The 18,411-nt window shown below is 36.2% G+C and overlaps 1 protein-coding gene across 2 annotated transcripts in view; it reads right to left on the bottom strand.

The window, feature by feature from the left end:
- Nucleotides 1–4,423: 4,423 nt before the first annotated feature.
- The window catches only part of LOC582903 (fibronectin type-III domain-containing protein 3A), a 99,621-nt gene continuing 85,633 nt past the window's right edge, over nucleotides 4,424–18,411 (bottom strand). For both annotated transcript variants that reach the window (XM_030981866.1, XM_030981865.1), the window contains exons 16-21: nucleotides 16,140–16,328; nucleotides 15,454–15,788; nucleotides 14,589–14,801; nucleotides 13,814–13,980; nucleotides 13,043–13,170; nucleotides 4,424–12,405 (exon numbers count right to left, since the gene is read on the bottom strand). In XM_030981866.1, coding sequence (XP_030837726.1) covers nucleotides 12,085–12,405; nucleotides 13,043–13,170; nucleotides 13,814–13,980; nucleotides 14,589–14,801; nucleotides 15,454–15,788; nucleotides 16,140–16,328 — 1,353 coding nt within the window. In that variant the 3' untranslated portion in view covers nucleotides 4,424–12,084. The remainder of the gene's footprint in view (nucleotides 12,406–13,042; nucleotides 13,171–13,813; nucleotides 13,981–14,588; nucleotides 14,802–15,453; nucleotides 15,789–16,139; nucleotides 16,329–18,411) is intronic.

The raw sequence follows: 18,411 nt of genomic DNA, 5'->3' as shown, positions 1-18,411 counted from the left end.
ATAGATGTTTATGTTTTCTATACCCTATATTGTATTTCATTCCTAAGGGTTTTTTTTTAATGGATCTACCCCAAGTGGAAAGTTTCATGGAATGATTAATCTTTTTTGTATAGCATGTGTTGTTGAATCGACATGAAAATTTAGTATTTAGAGGAAATTCCAAATTATGATTGAAAGTGAATGGGAGATACAGGCACTTTTTATGAATTCTGAAACAATCAAAATGGTAATTAAAAGAGATTATAGAGATTGTAAGTGAAGAATATTCAGAAGTAACCTCGACCTTTCCATCAGAAAGTAACAATGTAAACGTGTAGTTGCGCCCTCCGGATGAAGATCATTAAACCTTCTTCTTGCATAACATGGTATATATACATGGCATGGAGTTCAAGCCCTTCTGGCTCTGGACAGACGATATCGATACTGAAAGTAATTTGAATTTTGTTTATAAGTGTGTCTCAAAATACTGAGTTTATTGGATTTTAGGCACGTTGGAGTCCTTTGATTTCTTTGTCACTTTCCTACCTCTTCAGGAGCATACATGTAGATAATGAAAATAATTCAAATATTATTCTTTGAATTCAATGATTAATAACAGTCAAGGATAATCTAAGATCCTTTATTTTCCAACTTAATTTCAACCATTATTGTCCCTTTTTCGTCTTGTATACAAATCATGTGGATTGCATACTGACAGTGTATGTCCCAATTTCTTTCATCCAATAGGACACCCCGTCGCTGAGTAAGTTCTGGTACCAATATGACTTGGCTATTTATCCTGAAGTCCCATGCATTTGTAATTTTGTTGCATGGAAAGTAAATGGCTACAGACGATGGTGTTTCCTCCGGATAAGAGGTTTAAGGACTTACAAAAGAGGCAAATGTTTAATAAATACCATGACGATCTTTGCTATGAACAATCTTTCTCCCATGGAAACATGAAATGATGATAGTTTTTGTTTCGATTAGCCTTTTTTTTTTAATAGTATAGTGCTTTCCATATTGTTTTATTTTTTGATGTCCTCGTCAAATCATTTCGTGTCCTGTGTTCATGTTGTAAAGAAAGCCTAGTACGCCTATCCAGATGTAATTTTTAGAGTAAGAACATGCCTTATTGTTGATTCATTTTAGCGTATAATAAAATATTGAGTTGATGCTTGTACATTCTTTCTCTCTCGAGATCTACTTTGTGGTGTCCCTTTTGTAATATAGAGTTTAAACAAGGGAAACGCTCTCGGCGATCTCGCCTGCATTACACAATTCGATATGATGAAAAATTGAGGTTGAAACATTGTTTATTGGCAGGGTGGCCCATTAGCAGGCCCCAAAAATTGAAATCCTCTGAATATAATCAGCATTTTGAAGCAAAATATTGACCAAAAATCATCAGAAGAATATTTACTATTAATTGTACCAGGATCGATAACTTGAATGAAATATGAACAAATTAATTTTTAAAAAATGAGTTAATTCTCATATTAAGTTGTGAAAACATAAATCAAGTCTACTGACCTAAAATTACCTTTGACCTTTTGTGTCATATGATTTGTGATACTTGATAACCCTTGGGTACAAGTTTCATGGAATTTGAACTATCAATTTTGAAAATATGCTAACAATTCAAAATCTTGATGTTGATGCCACAAAAAAGTCTAAGTTTGTTGACCTAAAATGACCTTTCAATTCAATTCAATTCAAGTTTATTTTTCATTTCCACAGAAATCAGAACAATATTTCATTAAAACAAAACAAAAAATTGAACAAGATAACATGTGAATAATATCATTTACAAATACTTAAACTGCATATAATCAAAATTTGAATAACATAATACAAAAATTTTTGATATTTTCTATGGAAATGGAGGGACCCATTAAAAAGTGGATACTTGTAGATTATGGGTCCCTCAAAATAACAAAGTAGCATTACACAAATTAGCTTATACAGAACAAAAAACACAAATATATTAATATAAAAGTTTGCTCTTTGTTTTAAAAATAAAAAAATAAAAAAAAATAAAGTAAAGACAATGACAAGCCCGCGAAGACAGAACAGTAACAAGTAGAGACAATGTAAGACAGAGAAAGACATTCAATAACAAAAAAAAACAAAAAAACGAATATACAGCACAGACGTGGACGTAACATTTCCAAAACAACAAATCAGTTATTCTACATTCCGTATACTATTGTCAATACAAATCAGATTATCAGTAAAAAGTAAGACCGTATAAATCGATAACTGCGCATATAATTATTAAAGAGAAAATAAGGGGAAAGTATGCGCGTATTCTCCTCAAAATGACCAAGACAATGATGCATCGTGTATAATGTGTAAGTATTAGTGTGTGTGTGTGGGTGTCAGGGGGGGGGGGTAAATCAAACTAATTTACTTTATATTTTAAGATCAAAAATATTTTTAATCTTTTCTTAAATGTATATAATGAAGGGGCATTTTTCAATGAATCAGTAAAGGAATTCCACAAATTTGGGCCATCATAGATAAAAGTGTTTTTAGCGAAGGAAGTTCGAAGTAATGGCAAATGGTACTCTTCCGATTGTCTAGTTGAATGTTGATGAAAAGAGCAATTTTTTAAAAACATAGTCTTAAAATTTTTTGGCAGCAAATCATTAGTATTTTTATACATAAATTGACCTAATTGAAGCAAATACAAATCTTTTACTTTCAAAATATTATTATCATAAAACAACGGATTAGTGTGTGCACGAAAATCTGCCTGGGAAATAATTCTAACTGCTCTCTTCTGTAACAATAAAAGTTTGTCTAAAATGTTCTGATGAGCGTTACCCCATGCGAGTAAGCCATAATTCAGATAAGGTAATGTTAAGGATGAATATAATGTTAATAATGCTGAAGATGGGAGTTGTGTTTTAAGTCTATTTAATATACCAATATTTCTCGAAATTTTTTTAGAAATGTTATCGACATGAACTTTCCATGAAAGCTTATTATCAATTATTACACCTAGAAATTTAGAATGTGTAACCTTTTCCAAATGAGTGTCATCAAAAACTAAATCAGTTGGCAAAGAATCTATTGAATTACTAAAAAGAATATATTTAGTCTTTTGTAAATTTAAAGACAGCCTATTAGCTCGGATCCATTGAATAATTTTTTCTAATTCAAAATTTACAATTTCAACAAGAGTATTTGGATTTGTATGTGAAAAGAACAAATTTGTATCATCAGCAAATGATATAAAAGACGCCATATCTGATGATCTATAAAAATCATTAATATAAATAATAAACCTTTGACCTTAACTTAGTGACCTGAAATACTACTCACATGTTTGTGGATACTTGATAACCCTATAGTCCAAGTTTCATTGACTAAGAACTTAAACTTTCAAAATTATATCAATAATTCAAAAACTTAACCTTACATGTAGGTTAAGTTTTGAATGATGATGCCACAACATGGTCCAAGTCTGTTGACCTGAAATGACCTTTGACCTTGACTTTGTGACCTGAAATTCTACTCACATGATTGGGGATACTTGATAACCCTATAATCCAAGTTTCATTGACTAAGAACTTATACTTCTAAAATTATATCAAAAATTCAAAAACTTAACCTTGGTTTAAGTTTTTGATGTTGACGCCGCCGCTGTCACCGGAAAAGCGGCGCCTATGTTTCGCTTTTTTGCTATGCAGGCGAGACAAAAATGATGATTAAGTTTGGGCGAAACATGTAGCAATGCCTCTGTTTTTGCATTATTTAAAGATAAAGTTGAGTTCTGGTCATGCGATTGCATTGTAAAAGAAAAGGTGTGGAATGGATCAGAAAAAAAATGATCATGTAGCATGTAAGTATTGGTGTGTACTGCAAGGTTCTGGAGTCATCAAAATCGTAATAAATTTGGCCAAGTCTTGGTATTAGTTTTGTAACAAGCACTGTACACGGAAAGATGTATGACTACACAAATGGTGTCTGGGCCCGACAACTTTCCTTATCTTTCTATATGCTCATTACTCAGCCATTATACATTTTCTACCAAAATTGTTTGGCAAATGACATTTATTTGTAATCTTGAACATTCAGTGTAAGTTTCGTTTTATTCTGTAACAATTTATTTTCTTTTTTTACCAGAACTCAAGTTTATCTTTAAAGGTCATGCTTCTCATCGTGTAGAAAATACCAATATAATCAATCTCATTTTTTGGAATTTTTCTAAAGAAGGGTTAAAGAGTTAGTGTTTTTGGGTGAAACAAGTAGCAATGCCTCTGTTTTTGCATCATTTAATTGCAACTTGTACATCACCATCATCATCATCATCATCATCAGTGTCATAATTATTACCATTACTACCATTGATATAGACTTCATCAACACCACCACCATCATCATAACCATCAAACACTTGACAAGATTTCTTGAAAGAATAAAAACAACACATTCATACATTTCTGGCTATGTAAGCGCCATTAGACGATGTTTTATTTTTCAATATCATACTATAGACTGTAAGATATATTGGTATATTTGTTTTCATTTTTTCTTACGGTTTGGCACGGAAAAGAAATGAGCACATTTATTCATGTCAATTTCAATCACAAAGAATGCATTTTAACCACTTTTTTTTCTTCATAGTTTAGCTTTTTTGTGATCTGCTCAAAACACATTTTTCGCAAGTTCCACAGACACGCACTGTTAATTTTTTCTTCATTTTTCTGTTTATTTGTTCAGCTAATATATAAGATACACAATACAGTCAATCGACTAAGACTTTTCTACGTACCAAAGATTGGCATACAGGTTTTATCGCGCAGTTGAGAAATCAAAGAAGAACATCCACGAAATAAGCAACATTTATATATATATATTTATATATTTGTTTTGTTGTGATTAAATAGATAACTCTGCAAGGACAGTAAGGCATTTTTTAATCCAAATTCCTCATACGCTCAACAATAGCACAATATAAGACTCGTTCTACAAGGTGTTTTCAAGGCGTTCATACTGGTTCCCATCTTGCTATACACTCCATTTTTTTACTTCAATAATTTCGCATTTTCTCAATGCAAGCTTGAGTTGGATTTCAAATTTACAGAAAGGGAGAGGCGAAAAACCTTTCGTTCTGGTTTGCTAGTTTAGATTCCTTCCATCCATTTTGATCATTTTTTTCCTTACAACTCATTTCAATAAAATTACTTGAAGAATGAATCGCAAAAAATTCAATAACAAATTCGGTTCTACCAAGAAAACAAAATTGATATTTTAAACAATTGAGACTCTCCAAACAAGTGAAAATAACCTTCACATTCTCTAGAAGAAAAAAGACATACATTACTTGAAAAGGAGTTGGGGAAAATTCATAAGGTATACTTGAACTATAAAAGCAAAAATCATCTAATACAAAAAAATAACCTTTTCTGCAAATAATCTGCTCAGTTTACCAAAAAAAATAAGATATAATCTGATTTGCATTACGTTTCATAGGAAGCAGGAGACATAATGCCAGGAAGCAATGATTAATTTAAGAAAATTTACAACAAATTCTGAAAACTTCTACTCAATGTGCCATCAACCAAACACAAGTGAACCTATTTCCATTTCACAAAAACACTTGCTATCTTGTAATTTGTGCTTACTCTGATACATGTTAAAGTTGTGCTCTTTCATAATTAAAAGACCTGTATGAAAATCAGAACATTGATTTCTCCACGTGAGTTTAAATAACGAGGCAGTGACAGATATGCCAAGACATGTAAATGCCTTCTGGTGAATGCATTGCTTGGTTTATGATCCTAACAAAAAAAGCCTTATCGACCTTGAAACAATCTGCGCATGGATTTAAGCATTCATCCTTGGGAAAGTGAATAATGCTTCTCCATAGCACATTTCCCCCATCTTTATTTATCTTACAATCTTTTTGTAGAAGTTCTTTCAAAATTTGTCATTTTACGCCATGTTCCTAAGCATTATTACGTCAAATAGTCCCTACAAGTTGCTAGGAAACCCTTTCATAGATTTCAATTTTTTGTTTTATTCTTTTAAAGAAGAACGACCCTGAAATCCTTTAAATATGAAACTCTGAATAAACTTTTACGCGTTCCAACTATTTTTAAAAATTTGTAAATGGAAAAAAGAAGAGAAATAAATAATGACTCAGAACTTTGTAATAAATGAAACAATGAATATGATGTGGCACACTCCCAAAATAATAAATACTTTACACGTTTACATTATTAAAAACTTTTGAACAAGTTTAAATATCAAAAGAATTGGGACAAATTCAAAACCTTACGATGGGTAAGTCTATTGATAATACTGAAATAAATCTAAAAGTTCCGACTTTCATGCAATTCATGTTTGTTCTTAATCATTGCGTGGACTCAAAAGAAGATCTCTAGGGCTGGCAGTGGAAAAAGCTGTAGAAATGCTCAAAATATGGGAATGTGAAATTTTCATGGCAAATTTGAAAACCTATAAGTAACAGTGAAGACTAGATTCTTGAATGAAAATTAATCTTTCAAGTTCACTCCAAAATGACAATGAAACGAGATGCAAAAATATCAAGGATATGAACAAAATTTAGAAAAGGAAAGTGTGGTGTAGTAGTCTACATTTTTTCCTGCATTAAAATGTGTTTGGAGTATTTTCAACAACAAAATGGCGGGAAAGGCCTGGTATGTTCTACCAACGGCCTTAGCATACTTATGCAGATACATGTACATTGTACTTATAATTCAGAAAAATATATCTCATATAATGAAAATAATGATAGTTGATAATAACAATAAAAATAACGATGAACTGTTATGCCTGTACACATTCATTAAGTTCTGACCGTTTCAGTAAAATACTTCAGATCATACCTTTCGCCTCAAATCAAAATATAAGTATCAAATTATAACTCTACATCAAAAATTGAAATAGTACAATGCGCCAATGAATTGTGAATATACATATACATAAATGAATGCAAATACAAGTTAAAAAGGAAACAATATTATTGGTCCTAAGATTATGTCACACAGATAAAAATAGATCTCTACATATTCTACACAAGAAAGAAAACAAAAATGTTGAGCCATGGCAATAATAGAATGATTTACACTTGAAACTAACATTGAAAAACAACCAAAGAAATCAAGTTCTCGCAGAATCCCATCCTTAAGTGAATGCATAAATGCCAAAAACTGTAAACCCTACGTTCTGGTGGTAAAAAATAGCTCGGAATGTTACTGTAGTTTTTCATCGCTTGTTCTCTTTTCTGTTTCATCATAGCGATGTCATTATGTTTCTTCGTGTGTACTTCACATTATTCTCTCAGTCTGTTGATATATATATTTACACACAAAACCGAGTTATCATTTTGTCATTCAAGCCTCGTAAAGAGAGCACTTCTCTTGAATTCACGTTCTTTCGGCCTTTAATCGACAAAATTGATGTCGCCTTCAACTCATAATGTGAAACACGAGTGTGGTAGCCCACATGCCGCACTACATCAGATCGTTTTTTGTCATTTTAACCTGATAACAGCCTAATACTGATTTGAGAACCAAATCTTGATTGTAGAACCAAAGTGGAAAGTGAGATCCAGTGTAGATAGACGAAAGCAGAAGCATAGAGCCCGGTGGCCTGTCAATGATGATTACACACGCAGAATTCAGTACATGTAGTTTATCAAACAAACAAAGCCATCTCCATTCATCTCTAACACCAACTTGAATGCTGAATAAACTTACGCTAACAAAGCACGTCATTCATAGTGTAGACTTTGTTCAATTTAGATAACAGTACTATACACAATGATATGTATATATATTATAGATATATATTTATATATATACTTTTTTGTTAGTTTAATACTTTTAAATCTGATTTTTTGTTTTCTTCATTTTTTAATGCAATATACAGTCGAGCATAACATTGTACAGAGCACTTGATCATCTTATGCTGTTAGCATTATTTTTTTCTTAGTCATACACATGTACATAATACAGCACAAAAACAGATAGGAGAAATGCCATACAATTTCATACAATGTATATATACCACATTTCAAAAAATAGATCTTTATGTTGTACTTTCTATTTTTTTTACTTACACTATATGACGACAAACGAATGTCCCCAAACAATTTTAGTTCGGAAATGTTAGCTTCATCATTTCCCTTTATACAGGCCTTACGGTATCTCCAAGATTTCCAAAGGTACATCGCTACATCTAAGTCATACTGTAGCAACGAGGATAAAGAAAACTTCACTACAAAACAAAGAGAGTTGGAGAACAAACTTAATAAATTACAACCGATACATGTATTCAAACAAACAGGCGACATCCATCAAATACATAGCATTTTATACATGTTTTACAGCCTTTCTGGCAAGCTTTTCATTTGTACATGACATAACTTTTTTCGCTCCTTCACTCATCTCTCTCTCTCTCTCTCTCTCTCTCTCACTCCCTTTCTCTTTCTCTCTCTTTCTCTCTTGAACTCTTTCTTAATCCTTTCATGTAGAGTGGCTTGAATGGCAAACCATTATATCTTTGTTTTTTTTATTCTTCATTTTTACCCCCTCTTTCTCAATAAATTATATGACCAGCATAGGTGCAGCTAAGGGCAACTGCATGTTCAATATCCACTACAGGATAACATTCTATTAAACTGCTGCAGTGAATACCAATTCATTCTCCAATCTAATAGATGCAATTGAACTCTTGCTACTAAGTAAGAAAAACCTATCCTGCAATATCATTCTTTCCCAAAGCTTTAAGCTTAAAATTCAGAAAGGAGGTAAATACTAAATTGATTGTAATTTCGCTGAGTATTAAGTTATTTTTGCTCGATTTTAGTGCAATTAAAGAGTATCAACATGTTCCCTTCTGTCACGACCAGTATCATAGGGTATAGTTAAAACTAAATTGTAACACCCCCCCCCCCCCCCCCCCATCTGCTCCTACCCCTTACCAAGAATATTGGAGAACATTACAGCTGTGTGTTCCTATAAAATGACCTGTATCAATACTATACTAGCCGATGAAACTCTACAGTCCTTGTCATATAGCATCATTGTGGCCTAGTCATGTCATAATTTCACTACTGCACACAAATCTTTGAACACACAAAAATATGTGGTCTAGCATCTAACCATGCAGCAGCTTTGTAAAAACAAGAAACTAACCTCTAGAAGATACTTCTCTGGAATAACGGTAGTGCTTGTTAAACACCACACACCATTGCAGCTAATACATCATTAATGCCCAACTCCCAAAATTGATTATATTGTCAGCTAGCAACTTCAGATCGGGTTTAGGGTATGAACCTCACCAACTGCATATAAGACATTGATGCATGATGTAAACCTGGCACTATTTATCTTTTTTGCGCTGGAATTGGTTCATGCCTTCCCTTTCTTAATCACTAGCCTATGATATAAAATGATAGTTCTTTAAATAGCTCCATAGAGCACATACAGCCCTTTAATAAATGGGAATAGGCGATACAAACTAATGCCTATTCATTTTTTTTAAAGCACTTGTAACACAATTATGTTTCCAACATTCAATGAGAATTGCAAATTTAGATTATTCCATTTCATTTACATTGTCAGTTCATGTTGCAATCTGTGAGAGATTTGCTCACATCAATTTATTGGCCTACGGTTTATAATTACTCGTTAACAATTCATTTTAGTATTATTCAATTTCAGACATTCCATTTCAAATTGTATATTGTTTGTTTGGTTTGCCAAACTACCGGTAAAAGAAATTCTGTACGCATTTGAACAAACAGCTAACTGACACATAAAATAAATACATACGTGTTCCTGATAAATCTATTCAATGAATGAGTTGAAATACTATAATATAACATCTAATTATCTGACAAATAGAGTTTCTTGCAGTTGAGTTATTCTACGCAAATATCGTATTAAAATAAAACTTTACTCTTAGAATTCATTGTATATGCACTTTGGTTTCTCTGTCTTGCTCATAGTTCATTTCTATATAATTTGGCAATGCCCCGAGTGAATTTTGTTTTAAACAAGAAGGAAACGTAGAGAGAAAATCAGAGTATTGTGAAGAGGCTGACATGAATTTTCTACAGAACTTGGTTTCATTCTATCAAAATTACATGAGCTTGATACCCATTACTCGGCTTGATCCCCTTCCTGCCTCTACTACTTTCTGAATCTTATAACTCTTAATAACTGTATCTCTGTCTCTTAATCTTAATAACTTTATCTCTCTCTTAATCTTAATAACTTTATCTCTCTTTCTTAATCTTTCTAACTTTATCTATCTCTTAATCTTAATAACTTCAGCCTCAGAAAATAAGAACCGCTCAATCCTTTCCGTTCCTGTCCTTTTACCTTACTCTCGATCCATCCCAAATCCTATTTATATTCTCAAATCTTAGGCATGGACCCTAAAAACAACTATTTTAGTTTCCTGAACTAGTGGTTTAACAGGTATAAAGCGAGCCCCAAAATCCATGTGAATCCTGCAAATTCACAAATAATTTCATTTTGTCTATACATTTCATGAATTCACATAAATGACGAACACTTTGTTTTTTTAAATCTGTTAAAAGAAATTCAAATCAACACCTCCCTCCCTAATACTGAGACCGTTCTAAAACAATACATGAATGGTGACTGCTCCCTTTTCAGAATTCTACCTTTCTTTTCTTCTTTTTTTCTGGAATATGTCTGCAATAGACTCTCTGTCACGAAAAGCATCAAGAATTCCTTCAAAATCTATACTGCACATATTGTGCACAATGTTTTTTTCAAACCCTCAGTTATTAAACAAAACAAAAAGGATTTTTTGGGGAAAATGATCTATGGTCAGATTTTCCTTGACATAAACTGCAACCTGCCAGAAGTTTGCTGGCCTCAATTTGTAAGATGCGGGAAAACAACAAGATGTAAGCCCTACACCGGTTTGTACGAATACAAAAATTAGTCACATTGCCCATTTAGTACTCCTCCCACTTTCATGCAGCCAGTCAACCTTTCCCTAAAGCACGACATTCCGAGCTGATTCCGTGTTTCTTGGAGAAGTTTGAATGTCTTTTGCCTCAGAGAGAATACATGACATGTATTTACTTTGTTGTACAAAACAACTGTTAGTCATTCGAGTAAAACACACCGACATCAACATCTGCGTAATCCTTAATATGGCTTATCGTCCTACCTCCTCAAGAGAGGGCAGTGAAGAGGCAACAAAAAAAAATTAAAGAAGGATGTCACTTCATGCCGATGGAATTCGCCACTCAAAAAAATGTAAGTTACGATGCTATGTGTATGCAGTGCACAAGTACACAAACGAATCATTACATGTAAGACAGTTAAAACATACACGTCAAGTTTTTTAAGAGGTAATACGTTCTACTTACATGCTACAGTTGTGGAAGTAAATCAAGGACTTTGAATCTCAACAATGATGTTTGAAATGGTCCATGAATGCTTGGTAAATGCTGTCTAGGCAGTGATCATTGGAATATAATTTGTTCAATTCATCATCAATGCTAATTTAAACCCAAGTTCTTTCAATTTCTATTTTGAATCTAGAGAAAGTTTGACCTGATAATGTTAGTCAGTCCTTTGTGATGAAGCAATTGTTTAACCCGTGAATTTTTTTGTGCATGAAGCCTATGCTTCATACTACCTGAATGACCGTTAACGATCCAAATGGGCAAGGGTTTGGTGTGTGTATGAAACAGCAGATAAGTTTGAAACCAAAAGGTATGAAAAGAAATATCTAAATCCAGCAAAGTCAGAGAGCTATTTGGCGTGATCTGATTTTTGTCACAGGGCTGAAACTAACCAGCAGCTGACAATTAGTTCAGATTCCCACGTTCTAAGATTGCAGAAGAAGGGATGGCCGAATACGACTCGATGCGCATTCCGAGGCTAATTGGTAACTATCCTCTGTGAAGGCCGTGCGAGATTGGCCAGATGGAGTCCTACGGGTCAATATCAGAGATTCTAGTCAGCGAAGCCTTGAAGAAGAAAAAAAGAGGGGGGGGAGAGGGAACTTCCCTGCCCTCCGTCAGCCAAAGAGGGCGCCCGCCACCTTGGTCCAGCACTCCAGCTGCCACGTCCGTTACGAGCCTAGATACCACTGCAGAAAGACGGCAATTAGGATGGCTATCACGCAGAAGCACGCCACGATGATCATAGCCAGCTGACTGTCCCCCATCGGCTTTGAGTCCAGGTCCGTCAGTCCATCGCCATCCCCATCTGCCATGAGTGCCTCCTCCTTGGCTGCCGGTGGGGTGATGGTGAACGGAGCCCAGGGACTGTAGATCCCTGTCAGCTCAGAGGAACCATCGCCTGGTACCCTGATGGCACACACTCGTACCCGATGCTCCACGTTCAGTTCAAGGTGCTCTAGCTTGAAGCTCTTCTCCGGACCACGGTAGATCTACATATATAAGCAGACACAGAATCATTTCATTAGATGTAGAATGATTATCCTGAACCATGAGGATTACCTCATATCAAGGAAAGCAATTCTTTCATTTTTTCCCATCATTTCTTACTCACCGGAGTAAAACACATGACTCAGATATAAAAGGGGTACACTCACCCTATATGTACATGTACCTTCCCCCTTCCCTGGTCCTCTAGTACTGACATTGGCAGTGATTATTGCATTAATGAAGATTAAGTGAGGATTAATTGAGGATTAAGAGGAGTACACTAAACACAACACCCTCCCTTTCCTTCCCTAGTTCTCTGAAATTGACATTGCTAGTAACTATTAACTAGTGACGATTAAGTGACGATTAATTGAGGGTTAAGAAGGGTATACTTACATGTACTACCCTAGTCTCACCTTCCCAGTGAAGATTAAGAGGGGATTAAGTGAAGATTAAGGAGGGGTACACTAGCCACCCTCCCTCCCCTTCCCTTCCCTGGTTCTCTGGAATTGACATGGGTAGTGATTATTAACTAAGGATTAATTGAGGGTTAAGAGGGGTACACTTACTACCCTAGCCTCACCTTTTCCAGTGAAGATTAAGAGGGGATTAAGCAAAGATTAAGAGGGGTACACTTACCACCCTTGCGTCGCCTTCCCTGGTCCTCTGGTACTGACATTGGTAGTGCATGAGATCCTCCTGCTGATGGAGGATAGCTTCGGCCCAGGAGATCTGGCAAGAATCTTGATCAACTTCCATCGTGGGAGCTGGAAGATTTGAAGACAAGATGAAAAAGTGAGAAAAATGAAGCATGTACCCCACAAGAGCTCTCAAAACAACTCTGGGAAACAGAAAAAAACGATTAGTAATGCTGTGGGTGAAAAACAAACCTACTTTTTTTTTTACAAGACCTCAATGTATTCATCAAAGGCCCTAATTCTATCAGTCCATCTTTCATTCTTGAGTTACAAAAAAAAACAAAAAAACATTGAATTTACAAGGGGTAGGAATAATTTAGTTGTAAATTGTATGTCAGAAATGCAACAAAATAAGTAAGAATGGGCAGCAGTCTGTCGACACTTCTCCTACACTATTCAAATCCTTTAACCTCAGCGCTGGACCCAACACTGTACCTAACCCTAAGCCTAAACTGAAACCAAGTGGTAACCCAAGCCCTGTATCTTTGACAAAATAAAGCCTTGAGCAACTGAATGCCATCAGCGCAAATGATGCTGGAGAGCAAACGTCTGGGGGGTGTTTCACAAAATTTGTCATCAGTGATAAATGACAGCTTTTGTTATAAGCTACTGAAATCCTTGCTTCTGATTGGCTATCAGCAGATTTGTCATTGAAAAAAGGCTTTGTAAAACAGGTCCCAGATCACCTCTTAAGCACTATTCTTGAACCTACCTTTAAGCGTCACGGGTGGAGCCTTTGTCGTGGCAAAGACGAAGTCTTCCGAGTAGGGTCCCGTTCCTGCCTCGTTGCTGGCGAGAATCCTAAACTTGTAGCTGGTGCTCTCGCTCAACCTGGTGACCTTCTGATTGAGATTGATACCAGAGTAGACGACTACAAATCTGTAAAGGAATGCAAATCGTAAATGGTTTAATGATAATAATAACAATTAAACATTTTTATATATTGCATTAACACATAGGCAAATTGCATGTCTCTAGCACTTTAAGAAAAAGACAGAACAATGCACTTGCTTCATGATTCTGACTATTTATGAAGTGGTGAAGAGATACGTCTTCAGAGAATTGATAAAGGGTGTAGTGCACTCCACAGGCTAAATTGCAGAGTTTGTATGGAGAGTATTCATGGGACTTATGTACAATACTTTGACATCAGAAACTTTCATGCATGCGTTGCAAACTTCATAAGTGGCAAGGATTCAAGAAAGTTTTTTCGACGAATCACAGCTGCAAGTAAATAGAATTTTTGCAACTTCACAAAGAAATTCTTGGAATGGCTGAAAATTGAAAATGGTTTTCTAATATCTTACAGGAAATTAGGATTCAAATATCGAGCCAAATGATTGATAGAATTAATGAAAATTGTTGTGTAACCATCAAAAATGGATATACATGTAAAATTAGTCACTAGTAGAAGAAAAAGTTCGTCATTCTGTTACAAAATTATAGAGACATTTAAGAATATTTCAGAGAAACTGTCCATCTCTTACCTTCCCCTCTTGTCTTCCATCTCCAAGGTGAAGTTGACAGACTTGGAGTCTCCGGCGATCCGGTTCTGATCGCCCCATTTGAGCTTGAGCGACTGATGGCTGTAATAGACGCACTCTAGCCTGGGTGGGATCGGGGGTAGGGCTCTGGTGATGGCCTTCAGGACGGCGCTGTAGGGACCCTCACCGATGCTGTTCAGGGCTTGCACTCGTATCCTAAGAAGAGAATGATCATATTTTGTCAAAGGTACTACTCAATATCATCATATGAATGAGTGGAAAAATTATGCATATATTTTTTAATGCCGGCATAAACATAAAACATCCGTCATTTTGTTGAAACCGTTTCATTCAGTGCGTTCTTTGGAACAAAAGGCAAGTGAAAACAGGTGAACCAATACTTATTTTTTCTGATATTTGTTTTTTACTTCCAAATTCAAAGGAAAAAATTGATGGCAAGATATGTACATGTAGCTCTACAAATGCTAGATTTTTCCTTCTTTTGGTCAGTAATGTGATAGCCAAAGAAAAGATAGACTAATATTGTTAAGATTGTGTAATATCAATATTTATTAGCAAATTTTTATCATAAATGCTCATGAATTGGATATACAAATACAGCTATCAATCCCGTTTCCAAACTTAAACATTTTTCATACCATACTAGCCACTCCTGGGAAGGAGGGGAAGGAGAAGAAGGAGGATACTTTGGATGGACAATCTGCAGAATTGTTGGTAGAGAGAGGAGTGAAAGAACTGGGAATGGTGCTAATACAGAAGGATAGGAACCAAGGGCTGTGGAACAGCATGATCGCCAAAGTCAATCGATATGGCACTTAGAGAGACTAGCCACTCACAAACCACCCACCTATATTTGGTATCTGGTTCTAACTGGTCTACACAGTACTGGGTTACGTTGCCCTCCACGAAGATGGGCTGGCCCTCGCCGATGTCCAGGTTATAGGCGATGATCTCCGACCCGCAATCGCTGGGCTCCGTCCATTGGATGAGCAGCGAGTCCGAGGTGGAGGAGACCACCCTTAGAGAGGGGACGGCCTCCGGGGACGAGGGGAGGGTCTGGCAGGTGGCCACCGAGCTGAAGGGCCCGTGGCCGGCCGCGTTGAGGGCCTGGACCCTCATGTAGTAGTAGGTAGCAGGTTGGAGGCCCCGGATTTCGCAGGTGGTGGCCGAGCCACTGTATGCCTGTGGGAGTGACAAGGAAATGGTTAGCTTGGACTTCTTAGTGTAACAGTAAAAGAAAGAGTTCCAGAGCCTGCAACTGACTCCGCTGCAACTCAACTCATGTCTGATATCAACATGATAAACATTAAGGTGACTTAGGACTGATAAGTATCAGCATCTAAAGTTTTGCTAAAAATTTCTGTGTAGTGTAAAGCTACAAACTACATGTATGACAACATGAAACTTTTGTATTTTGTGGCAGGATGAAAATTTCGAAAAAATGAGAAACTTGCAAACATTTCAAGTACGTAAAAGTTCCCGGTTTCACAGAAAGCGATTTACGCCGTAACGTAGTACTGTACATGCACTTACTAATGAGAATGTGCCATTCTCAGAGGCCTTCTCCACTCTGTATTCCGTGATGTCCGCTCCGTTGAAGCAGGGTTTCTGCCAGCTGAGAAGGACAACAGAGGTGGTGACGCAGGACGCCGTCAGCTCGGTGGGGGCGTCGGGTGGCCCCGCCCCCGTGCTGACCCGAAGAGGTTCCGAGTAGGGCCCGTACTGAAATGAAGAGGAGAGGAAAAAGAGAAGTTAAGATGAGAGTTGGTCTCATGATTAGCTCCCAACACATTAATTTTGACAGACAGTTTGAAAAGGAAACTCATCATTTAGATGGTAATATTCAAGTAAGACTGAAATTGAAATACCTAAATAATAAAGAGTTAGTGAAAATATGAATGCAGGAGATAATTCATGAGAAATAAATTACATTTAAGGGATTCCGACAAACCTTAATCATGAATATGATTTTGTTAATCATTTCCATCTCAAGCATAAGGCTATTTTCATTACATTTTTAAAAGATCATATTCTAGACTTTTTGTACAAGAACGCTGTAATGATATGTAAGTACACAATAGTGTATGTTTCAAAAAAACAAGATGCAGTAGACATGCACATATCCCAACATTAATGTTCGTTGAAGGCTCTTCAGTGCTTGCGGGGAAGGAAATCTAATTATGTCTCCTCAGACAGCAAAATGACATCATGGTAAATCATTTGGGCCCACTTTTGGACGAGGTATGCATCTGTAATAATATTTTTATCAGGTTTCAACGATCTATCACATGACTGGCTCGTCTGTTTTTAACCCGAACCACATCAAGCTGTTCCTGTTACAGAGACCTGCCTTAATCCAAGGTCTAAATGCAGGCTTGTCCCTGATGTGAAAGGGGGAAAGTCCCCTGGGGATTAAGGGGAAATTCCCCTTGAAGAGCCAGGAAATTGACATGACCTCCAGACTTGGATGATGGTAAACAGAATGCATGCTATGGTCTCTTAGATAAAGAGCAAGATGAAAGTCCATAGAGGCATGTAAAGGAAAGGTTCTAACTGCACTGCATTTGCTAAATCTCAATTAGGAATATATTATATCAATGTATAAATATATAAATTATATAAATAATTTACATATATAAATTATACAAATAATGTACAACACATACTCCAGTGAAATTCGCTCTATATCCTACATTAACCCTCCACTTAACACTGCATCTAATCCTAATCCTAATCCTAAACCAATTCCTAACCTTAACCCTCACCCTAACCCTAAACCCAACCTATTTGCCAATTGCAATCTTAACTCTAACCCTACATCATTGATCAAATAAAACCTAGAGTAATTATCGCCCAAGCCTACATATCGTCGCTGTTTTCACGAAGTGACGGTAGTGAAAAAAAATTGCATTCACTTTGCGTTACGATTTTCCTCACTACCGTCACTTCGTGAAAACAAGGACGATATGTCAGAGCAACTTTTAAATAGTTTCAGGTAACACAAACAGCATTTCAAAGCAATTTTTTGATAAGCTTTAGGAAACACAGACGACATTCTATTGACACAAAACATGCTTGATAGACTGTCATTCTTATCTTCACCCTTAATGCAATGGAAATAGACCAGACTAATGCGCACCCCTGGGACAACTTTGGTTAGGTGCCTTGGAAACTGCCAGATTAATCATTCTTGTTGCATTTGGGGTTGATTTTCATGATTTTCTTTTTCTTTCATAGTGCCACTAGCCTAGATAATCTATTTATGATTTTCTGGCTGCACGATAGCAAGAAACCTGGTTCCCCCTTTCAGAATGGTTGTCTATATTTTGTGGTTAAGCTCTCACCTTTGATTCATAGCCCCTAAAACAAACCAGATTGCATGAGCAGAAAAAAGAATAGGAAATAAGCAGGAAAATGCATTCATGCTAGGGGTGATCCCCCTCAACACCCACCTACCCACCCCCTCCCAACTGCTAGGTGTTTGTGCTTGCAACTACTCAGGAATACCAGTTGCTTCCAATCAGACTTTAAAGGAGAACATGACATGTTGGTTGGAGCCCCATAAATGCTGGAAAAAGTCTGTTATTGAGAGGTGACAAAGGCCTGAAAACTGGCATCCCTGAACTACAGAGGCCCTTCTTTTTTGTGCGTGGGGGGAGGGGAGGGGGATTCCCCTAAAACCCGCCCATTTGCCCCTCCCTTCCGTCATGATTTACCCCCATCTTATTACAAGACCTAAGCCCGAAGTCCAAGTCTGTTATTTAGAGGTGACCAAGGCCTGAAAACTGGCATCTATGAACTACCG

The sequence above is a fragment of the Strongylocentrotus purpuratus genome, unplaced genomic scaffold (assembly GCF_000002235.5).
Source record: "Strongylocentrotus purpuratus isolate Spur 01 unplaced genomic scaffold, Spur_5.0 spur5_scaffold_12, whole genome shotgun sequence".
Classification (NCBI taxonomy): Eukaryota; Metazoa; Echinodermata; class Echinoidea; order Camarodonta; family Strongylocentrotidae; genus Strongylocentrotus; species Strongylocentrotus purpuratus.
Note: the sequence above shows the minus strand (reverse complement) of the source record. Positions and strands in the feature narration are given on the sequence as shown.